The sequence below is a fragment of the Rhinolophus sinicus genome, chromosome 12 (genome assembly GCF_057876585.1).
Source record: "Rhinolophus sinicus isolate RSI-liver-muscle chromosome 12, RSI-T2T, whole genome shotgun sequence".
Taxonomy (NCBI): domain Eukaryota; kingdom Metazoa; phylum Chordata; class Mammalia; order Chiroptera; family Rhinolophidae; genus Rhinolophus; species Rhinolophus sinicus.
The window spans coordinates 16,527,850-16,537,896 of record NC_142512.1 but is presented as its reverse complement, the minus strand read 5'-3'; the positions used below and the strand labels follow the sequence as shown (position 1 = coordinate 16,537,896).

The following is a 10,047-nucleotide window of genomic DNA, read 5'->3' as shown; positions in this document are numbered from 1 at the left end:
CATTCCATGTATTAGCACAGGCCATTCCCATAATATTGCAGGACTTGGGGCTTTGGGGGAGGCGTCCAAGACATTTTAGTTCAGATTCATTTGAGTTCAGTAGTTGGGCTGGACCCCTGATTCCACAAGAGGGGGATGCACACATTTCTCTTGCTTCTCCGGATTCCTTTTCCCCTGAAAACATTGTGACTGCTGACTTAAATCCAGACTGGCCCATAGGAAGCCTCTTCAAGTCTTCCAGAGCATAGGTGAGAGGGGAGCAGCCGCTGGTCAGGAGGCCTCTTCCGCCTTCCCCAACACCTGTAGGTGTCTCTCTCGGCCTTGAAGAGGCTTTCCTCTGGGAGAAACAATGAAGACAGGATAGGGCCAAACAGCCCGCCAGCTCTTAGAAAGTCAGTCTACTGGTGGGGCTTGAGGGGTAGGTGGGCCAGGTTGCTGTTGTCTGGAGTCATGGGGGCCAGAGGGAGGACATCACTGCTTCACAAGCTGGAGGAAGGCCAAAGGGAACCAGGGGAACTGCATGTCAGCGGTAGGGTGGGCAGCTCTGCCAGGAGGAGCTCTAACTCTGGGAAGGTTAGAGGTGGAAGCAAGTGTTCAGTAAATACAAGCCATTTTTAATAGTCCCCACACCCATACCCGCATGATTTATACACGGTGGTACTCATGGCATAGGCTCAGTTTCATATAATTGTTTTCTTCCTTAGTCATACACTGCAAGTAGCTTTCCATGTTGCTATATCATCTTTATAATTACTTTAATGGTTACATATCTCTTTAAAAGTTTTCACCAAGACTATTTCCATATGCCCACTTTTCTTTTTTTTCCAAAGTGAGCTCTGCTTGTAGCTGGTTGCCTTCTGCTGAGGCATAACAGCTCAAGAATACATCTAGTGACTGTCAAAGAAAGACCTTTGCTGTGGGAAACTGCTCATTCATTCATTCATTCATTCTGCTAACGTTGAAGGAGCATCTTCCAAGTACGGGGCTCACCATCTCAGTGCCTTCCAGATACAGAGCTGCTTGCACGCTCTGCACCAACATTTGGTTTCCTAATGCTTATTGCACTTCCAATGGGGCTTGGGCAGACCACTGGTGGCTTGGGGTCAGGAGGCCTGGATTCTAGTTCTGACGATGCCAGGAAAGTCCCTCCCCCTCTTAAGGTAAAGTGAGAGAATTGGCCTACATGGCCCAGAGCCCTTCCTATCTCTGACGTTCACTGTGTGGTATCTCGATGCACAAAGGTACAAAGACAGTGCAGGATTTGGGCCTGGCTCCCAAGCCGTTTACAGTCAAAGTGTTCCTTGGTCCAGAGATTCTTTGCTGTCAGCAAGGGTTTTCCTCACCTGGGTTGGAGAAACCCTCTTTAAGGCCAAGAGCATCAGCTGCATGCCGATCTGTGCCATGACCTGCCCCTCAGGTACCGAGCATCACCTCCCACGTGCTGAGCAGATAGTAGCCCTCGCATGTCCTCTCTGCCCTTGGGAAGTGCTATTATTTCTCCGTTTACACAGAGGAGCTAACACTCAGGAGGTTAAGTACCCACAGGCATGGAGCAAGTAAGCAGCAGGACTTAAACCCAGGCAGCTGGCTCGGAAGCCCAAATGTGTTGGGGCTGGGAAATGTGGCCGCTGCCATGTTGGTTCACTGTCATTTCATCCTCACAACAGCCCTAGCACCTCATCCCAGCATATTTGTGTCTCAGGGACCTGCGTGATGTGTTGTTCAGCTTTTCCCATTTTACAAATAGCAGAAACAAGGGCTGACACAGGATAAAGCCCTCATTCAGGGTGTGGGGACAGAGCCCCAGAGAGCAGTTTCCAGGCTGTCGGCCTCATATGGAGGGGTGCTGGCTCGGGTGGTGGATGGCCGTTGGCTGTGGCTGGTTGGCCGTCGGCTGTAACCATCGAGCCATTGGCCACTAATATAACTGCTGTGGCGACAAAGGGAAGAGGAGTAAAGTTGAGGAGAGTGGAGGAGAGTCGTCGGTCGGTTGGCAGAAAAGCGGACAGCAGGTCGCCCGTCGTGTGAACCCAGCCTCCGGTGAGACCACAGTGGTATGACTTCCCTACCTATGGCTCCGTGGGTGTTCCTTTTGGGCCTAGCCACATCCTGCGTTCTTGTGCAGGGAGCAGGAGCAGAGACCCCACATGACACCCTGCACGACACAGGGTCACACAAATTAGTGGCCCGAGTGGAGTGAGAAACCAGGTCTTAGGACCCTTCCAGCCCAGAGAGTCAAAGATCCATCCTTGAAAGTCTTTTCAAAATCAAAGGAGCATCAAAAGCGCTGCCTTTTCATTGTAGGCTTGCCTGTGGGTAATGGCTTACACGTTAGTTTGATCACAGCCCTGCTTTCCTTATACGCTTAGAAATTCAGAGTTGCTGGCACCACCACCCCTTCCCTTTGTCACCAGGGCTTCATCAGCTCAGTCACCAGCTGAGAGGAGGCACCTGGGAGTCAGAATGTGTTTCCCACTCATAAGTACAGATGGGGACGTGCTTCAGTTCTCCCATGCTGCACCTCACCCAACAACTATGTGCTCTTTGAGGACCCTCAGCGGGCGTGTGGGAGAGAGCCGTCCTCTCCTGCTCTGTGCTGGAGGAAGACAGGCGTGGATCAGCAACTTTCACACAGGCCACAAATCTGTGGGTTGTCTCCGTCGACCACGGGGCCAGTGAATGCGGTAATTAGAAAATGGATACTTGTTTTAGATTCTGTGGGTTTGGAAACCTCACGTGCCCTGCATTTTCCCACGAGCGCTCTCCAGGTCTCGATCCTGTTTTAATTTCTTGGGAAACTGGGATGTCTGTACAGTAGTTCTCTGTGTGGTCGGGCAATCGCTGAGGGTATTAATGCTACTACCCAGATGTTATGTGCCTTTTTCTGCTCGCATTCTCTCTGGAGTTTCCCTGAGGCTACTTGGTCTGTGACGCTGCCACAGACTGCAGAAGCAGCGATGACAGCCCAGCTGTCTACTATTAAACCAGACATAAAAGAGATTTCCCAAACTGTAGAACATAAATAACATGTTTTCCATAAAAGATCCTCTGTACACTGAGATTCTGTGCTTGAGGATGAAAGGAAACTAACCAGAACTCCTCCACACTATGAATAAATCATCATACCAATCAATCAATCAATCAATCAATCCATCCATCCATCCATCCATCCATCAACCCATCAATCTCCCAGGTGGTCTGGATTCCAGCTGAGGCTCCCCTCTCCCATCAAGCAAACCATCTCCTCTCTGGTCCACATGGAACTACCGTGTTTCCCCAAAAATAAGACCTAGCTGGACCATCAGCTCTAATGCATCTTTTGAAGCAAAAATTAATATAAGACCTGGTCTTATATTATTTATGTTAATTATATTAATTATATTAATTATATTATATTATATTATGACCAGGTCTTATATTAATTTTTGCTCCAAAATACGCATTATAGCTGATAGTCCGGCTAGGTCTTATTCTTGGGGAACCACAGTAGATGGTTCCCGAGGGCCCTTCTGGTTTCAGCTTTATGCTATGACACTTTACAGTGTCTTCTCCCATCAGACCTGAGAGCTCCCCCCAGGTGGGGGCCCAATTCTTGTCACCTGTGTCCATCTTTTCTGAGTGTCAGTGACACAGGAACTACGTCTACCCAGAGCACTGCAGGTATGTTCAGATGAGACAGCCAATGTGGAAATGCTGTGAAAGTTGAAATGTATCCACACTAGATACATATGAACTTTAACAAAGGCCGAAAAGCTGAGCATAAATAGGGACACAGCATACACAAGATGAGACAAAATCTGAAATGAGACACTTGTCAAAAGTATTCTGAGATTTCATTAATTTATATCTATTGAAAGAAAAAAACTCGATATGTAACTATATGCACAAAAATCTCAAAAGACCGGAAACAATACATGTCTAGGGCACGGGCTCAGGAATTTATAATTACTCCCTATGTAAAACACACTAGATTTTCCCATGATTATAAAAAGAACATATAGTCATTGTAGAAAATTTGAGAACTATGGGAAAACATTAAAAAGGACAAGTAAAACCATAATTCCACCACCCAGAGATAACTGTTAACATTTTTGGTGTATCTCTTCTATGCTTTCAAAAAACAAAAACCCTTATGTGTTTTACATGACGGACTTCACTCGAAATATACAGTTTTGTAATGAACATTGCATTGGGAACATTTCCCCATGACATTACAAATTCTTCGTGAATATGAGTATAACAGCCACTTTTGGTTCTGTCTCATACCTGAGGATGGGACACCATGCTGCCTGGACGGGAGAATGAAGGAGACACAAGAAAAGCAAATGCTGGAGATCTGAGTCCACAACACCAATACATTTGGGGCTGAGTTCCTTCTGTAGGAAGGAGTTTTGGCTCTAAGCAGACTCCTTCTAAAAGTGGGAATTTCCCTGTTTTGCTGGAGGACATGCTGGTAGATTTCCATTCACCTGTGACCAGACCCAGCGAATGTCAGTGTCAGGAGGCCGTGACACGAAGCCCAGCCAGGATAGAAAGCATTTCTGAATTGATAATGTCAGTGAGTAAAAAACGCGGTTCTATTTGCTCTGGTTAGTTACACCTTTTCAGGTGCCAAGCTTAGCAGGAGTCAGAGTAAAAAACTGCACTGAGTGGCTTTGAGCTTTTAGCTCTGTGCCTGAATGAGGGTGTCAACAATGAAAACCAAATGACAAAATGAGAAATCACCTCTGGAGAGTTGGTAAAGATAGCACTTTAAAGTCACCTGGGGCCTTCACATCAGCAGCAGCCCCAACCTTTGCTGGGGTGTCCATGTTGGTGTGTGCCGCTGGCAGAAAGGAGAGAGAGAAGAAAAAGAGGTGGGGCAGGGGACATCCCAAGTGTTCTTGTATGAGAATCACATTTTCAACTTCAAAGTGCTCCTAGCTTTCTTCGTCTGGAGAGCGCTCATTACATCATGGAGTAGGCGATGACAAAATAGTTAAGCTCTGAATCGATCAGCCTTCTGTACTTCCGGTAAATTTCCCTCAGTGTCCTGTCCTCTTCATTTGTCTCATATCTGTTTGTATAAATTCTCACCTGTGCCAGTAGAGAAACATACCCATGCACACACACTGTGATGGCATCGTTCAGGCAATGAAAACAATCTGAATGATATACACGTATAACTGTTTGCAGAATCAGGAAAAGCCCCAAAACAGCTACTAAGGCAGAAACTCCAGGTTCCCTTCTGTGAAACTGTTGATCTCCAGTCAACAGACTCAGGTGAGACAACTGCCCCCACTTGGGCAATCGCTGCCCCACCTCTGCCTTTTGTCCCAGAGCGGAGGCACCACGGCTGGTTGCCTGAGCGCTGGGGCCTGGATGCCCGGTCTACCCCTGTGCAACCGCCCCGGGGGGGCTCTTACCTTGAGTGTGCGCAGGGCACACTGCCCTTCTTTCTGACTCTTCAGGATTCGCTCCACAAAGTGCACATCCAGGAAAGCCCAGATTTTGAAGTAAAACAACTTCCGGCAGGATAAGATGAGGAGGTGTAGCTCCTCATCGAGGGACTCATGGTTGTTGTTGAACTCGAAAGTTAGCTTCTGGAAAAAGCACCAAAGGGGAAGATGTCTGTGGGCAGAGAGGCTGGGACGGGCAGGATCATTCTGTAATATGTCCATGCCCTGGCTTTGGTGGTCTGAGGGCTCTAGATGAGTGACATGTGACCATTGGTCACAGAGGGCGAGATTTGGGAATGAAGGTGCTCTCATACCAATTTGCAAAATTTGGGGTTTGGAGGCAACGTATGTGGAGCCCAGAGACCAAGGTGCTGGTCCCAGCCCAGCGGTGGACTGGCTCGGTGACGGTGGGCAGGCCACCAAACCTCGAGTTCCGGAGCTCGGAAGGCTAACAATGCTGCCAGATTACAGAACAGCCCACACCTCGGGGCCCTTCAGTGACTTGGGTCAAATTTGGCTTTTTGTTTGGTTTGAAGTCACCCTGTGTCCTGCCTCCTTCAACTTAGTGGAAGGGTAGGAAGGGGCTGCAGACCTGCTACTCACCCGTAGAGGCACCTTCCTGCTCAGCCCTCACAGCTCTGAGCCAGGGCTATCGAGGTTTTCCTTGGTTGACTGCCAACCAGAAAATTCCTTGTGTTCCATGTGTTGGAAGTGAGCAGCAGCTTTTGTTGTCCACTGTGGTCTTGGGGACCCGTGGAGACTTACTTTGGTCACATTTCCCAGAATCTCAATTGGAGACTGAGTGTGTGCGAGCCCAGCCAAGAGCAGGTGACAGTGGCCTTTCCTCTGGGGAAGCCAGAACCCGGTTGGGGTTCACTCCTGGAAGGCCTCCCCACCCTCAGGTCATACCTACCTGCAGAGTGTGCCGGAAGGTGGGCAGGAGATCCAGCAGAGTGGGCCGCATGGACCAGTCCGGGTCACTGAAGTAGCAGCTTCTCAGACTGATGCTCCTGACCGGGATCTCCTGCAAGAGGATCCGGACCAAGCGCTCGTACTTCATGACCCGCTCAAAGAAGAAGTTCACTTTCAAGCTGGGGGCATGCCTGGCCAGCTTGGCCCAGGACATGCCCCAGATGACCTGCCCGTGGGGGTCGTGGATGTGGCATTTGATGTTCATGGTCCGGAGGGTACTGGCATTGTTCTCACACAAGTTCTCGAGCAGCTCGTCAGAGATGCAGCTGTAGTTCAGGGTCAGGAACACCAGGCTGCGGAACATGGCCATGGTCTTGTTGAACTGGGCGCTGCTGTAGACAGCGAGGTAATGGCTGAAGAAATCCTCAAGGTTGAGCTCCGAGGCCAAACTCTCATTCTTCAGGTAACTCAGGGAGCTGAGAACTTGGCAGCCCTGCTCCACGGTCATCCTGGCCCCTTTCAGGTTGAGATAATCCAGGTGTTTACCAATTTTCTTTAAGAAGAAGGTCAAGCTTTTGATGAACGAGGTCCTGATGCTGTTTCTCCAGACCAGGCGGTCCAGCTCCAGGTGCTGGATGGAAAGAGATTTCAGACGGTTGTTGCTCTTGCCCAAACACGAGAGAAGGCCTCGCATGGTGACCTGGAACTTCCTGGTCAAGACAGCGTTGTAAGGATTCAGGAATTTGATCTCCAGGTACTCCAGGTAACGACCAAATTTCTTAACGTACCAAAGAGCTGACTCGAATTCGGACGCGTGTACCCTGAAAGGTCTCCCACTGAATGTGATGGTCCTATATCGCCAGAGTTCAGCCGAATACATTATCTGGTTCCACTTTCTGCAGACGAGGGCTGCCCTGGACCTGTCCCTGTCTCCCAGCCACCAGAAAACACGACGCAGGCACACATCCGGCAGAGTGGCCCAGCAGCTCTGGTCTTGGGGCTCAGTCAGTTGGCTTTCTTCATCCATTAAGGAACTGGGATGTCCAGTGCAGCTGTGTGATAAGCAGGGCTTCCAAAAATGACGAAAGGAAAGCAGTCACTCGTGTTCTGTGAGGAGTAAAAAGGAAGAGCCATTACCTGCCAAACAGAAATTAAACCCAATTGAACGAATTTGCACTGTAGGCCCATGTGTGGTAGGCACTGTGCTGATACTGGTGGTGCAATAATAAATGCTCCATACACTCCACACCTGCAAGGAGTCACAGGTGTGGACTGCATGGTGCAAGAACTGCAAACTGTTTGGAGCTTGATTTGTAAGGGGCAGGAAGTGCTGGAGCTGGAGCTGGAGCAGGGGGAAGTGCTGGATTAAGGGTCCCTGAATGATGTGATAAAGGTTATGTCCCAGATGTCAGAGATCCCCACTCTCCTCTCTCCCCAAGATTTTGGAATCCTGACATGACCGGCCACTTTCTCTAGATGAGAATCACTGTCTGGGTTGAGCTACATTGCTGATAGCTCTGTTGACATTCAAAAGGCATAGCCGTAGAGAACAAGAGTGGAGAAGCTCAGCTGAGGTCACAGGGCAGTTTGAAGGGTCACATGTGTGGAAGTGATTTGTCAGTGTTGAAGTATAGGAAGGACACTGGGGAGTGAAGGAAGGATGGACCAGAGCAGCGTCCAGGCTCAAACCTGGGACTAGGGTGGCACCATAGCGGGCATGGGGTGGGTTATGAGTTCTTTGGAGGACATGACTGGGGAATGCAGAACTGGGGAGAACCGGAAGTCTCTGACTCGGCTGTTGGATTGCAGGTGGTAGGGAGTCCCAAGGGAGAGATGGGCTAAGGCCCACCTGATACACGGAGCCCAGGATTTTTTATAGCCGTATGCTGAAGTCCTTATGACTTTTGCTTTCAGTGTCTCTCCTGCCTGAAAACTCCCCTTATTTTCTTTCCTTTCCCAAACCCCCCCTTCTTCAAGGTTCAAGCCCTATCAATCCATAAAGCTTGTATTGTCTACTTTACCAAGGGGCCCAAGATTCTTGCTACGGCTCATAAAAACTCAGAGCCAGAAAACATCTGATAATTTATTTCTTTACAGATGGAAACAGACCCAGAGAGGTGAAGGGACTTGCCTGAGGTCACACAGCAAGTTTGTAACAGGGTCCAGAGGAGAACCTGGCTTTCTGACTCTTTCTCCTGTACCTTTTTCCTATCTCCACAGGTTGGTAGGCCTCACATGCTGAAGGACAAGTTCATCATATTTTTCAATTCAGGACAGACATTTGTCTGTGCAAGACCTCTCTGGTTTTATTTATTCACGTATTCCCTTTTAACTCTTATGTCTCACTCCATTGCCCCCCACCCCACCATAGGCAATGATCCCAGCGTGTTTGGTATGTTTTTATTTGTGTGTGTGCTTGCCAATTGTGTATATAATGTTTGCAAGCATCGTTCATGTCACTCTGCGTACATCTCACCCACTGCATCCATCATCTGAACAGATCCCTGAGGTGGGTGTCTCCGCCTGTCTCCTGTCCACTCTTCCTGTGATGGCCGCAGGCCTTCTCCAGCTCCTACCAACACCACGTGGCAGTGAGTGTTGTCAAGCGAGCTCCCGTGGAAACCTTTGTCTGGGATCTTGTCTGGTGCCTTCGTCCTCACCACCCCACAGTTGGGCTCTTGCCTCCCGCTGGCCCTCCCATCTCCAGGTCCAGACACACTTCCACATGGGATCTGGCAGCCGTCTGCCCCCACCCAGGACACGGGACTCCAGGGGGTTCCAGTTGCTGCCTCTGTATTAAGCCTGCCTCTCTCTTTACTCTCCTGCCAATGTCCATCCCTTACTGGGGTCGGCATCCAAGCCTTTCTTTCCCATGGGATCCACACACTCCTTGAGACTAGGGACAGCCTCATTCTTTTTTTGAGCCTCATTCTTCACCGTTTAACAAATGAAGGAACAGGGTTATCTCTTTAATCACACATAGATGGTCCAGGTGCCTCCACAGCACTTAGTGAGGCGCCTCAAAGGTGCTCAAGAGAAGCTACACCAATTAGAAAGCGAAAGGAAACCCTTTGCCCTCACAAAGTCACCAGTCAGAAGAAGTATCAGATGTGTTAGGGTGGGTTTAGGAGAACATACGTGGTGGGCTGGGAAAGCTGTTGCGAGTGGTCCAAACGTCACGTGTCATTACTGAGAAGGTTTTCCACTCCCTCACAGACCTCCTCACCAGTGAGAGGCAGTGGGGCCGGATCCTTAGTGGGTTGGGTCCTGGTTCTGTCAACTGCTATGTGTGACCTTAGGGTAACTAATTTCTCTGTGCCTCAGTCTCCACATATGTAAACAGAGGCAATAACAGTACCTTTTTCCTAGTGTTGGGAGGATTAAATGAGCTGATCTATGGAAAGCACCAGGTCAGTGCGTGGCACATAGTAAATGCTATACAAGTGCTTGCTGCCTTCAGTAAGTTGGTGGCAAGGTCCGTCTACAACATTCCTGTATGGAATGTGTGAATACTCCCTTTTACAAGTGGGGAAACAGGTGTTGGAAGGTCAAGAAAGCCTCCCCGTGAGATCAAGCAGTAAATGAGGAGGTGGGATGCAAACCATCTTAAGGACTCTCAAACTTAGGCTTGGTCCACCTTACCACAGAGCTGCGCACCAGGGAAGGAAACTTAAGGATGTCCTATCGCCCAGGGCGA

At 49.2% G+C, this 10,047-nt stretch overlaps 1 protein-coding gene across 2 annotated transcripts; it reads right to left on the bottom strand.

Moving 5' to 3' along the window:
• Positions 1–3,515: 3,515 nt before the first annotated feature.
• FBXO39 (F-box protein 39) lies at positions 3,516–8,037 on the bottom strand. Of its 2 annotated transcripts, XM_019743788.3 has the most exons (3): positions 6,352–8,037; positions 5,406–5,582; positions 3,516–5,076 (listed from the first exon to the last, which is right to left on the bottom strand). In XM_019743788.3, the coding sequence occupies exons 1-3, from the start codon at positions 7,375–7,377 to the stop codon at positions 4,948–4,950; spliced, it is 1,332 nt and encodes a 443-aa protein (XP_019599347.2). In that variant the 5' UTR covers positions 7,378–8,037; the 3' UTR covers positions 3,516–4,947. The 2 variants fall into 2 exon arrangements, with proteins under 2 accessions (XP_019599347.2, XP_074176307.2); XM_074320206.2 differs by lacking the exon at positions 3,516–5,076 and having other exon boundaries at positions 5,169–5,582.
• Positions 8,038–10,047: the final 2,010 nt, after the last annotated feature.

Coding starts and splice junctions, on each gene's coding strand:
- FBXO39 (XM_074320206.2), bottom strand. CDS start 7,377: ATGGATGAAGAAAGCCAACTGACTGAGCCCCAAGACCAGAGCTGCTGG. Junction 5,583..6,351: donor CCTTCCGGCACACTCTGCAG/GTAGGTATGACC, acceptor TGCTTTTTCCAG/AAGCTAACTTTCGAGTTCAA.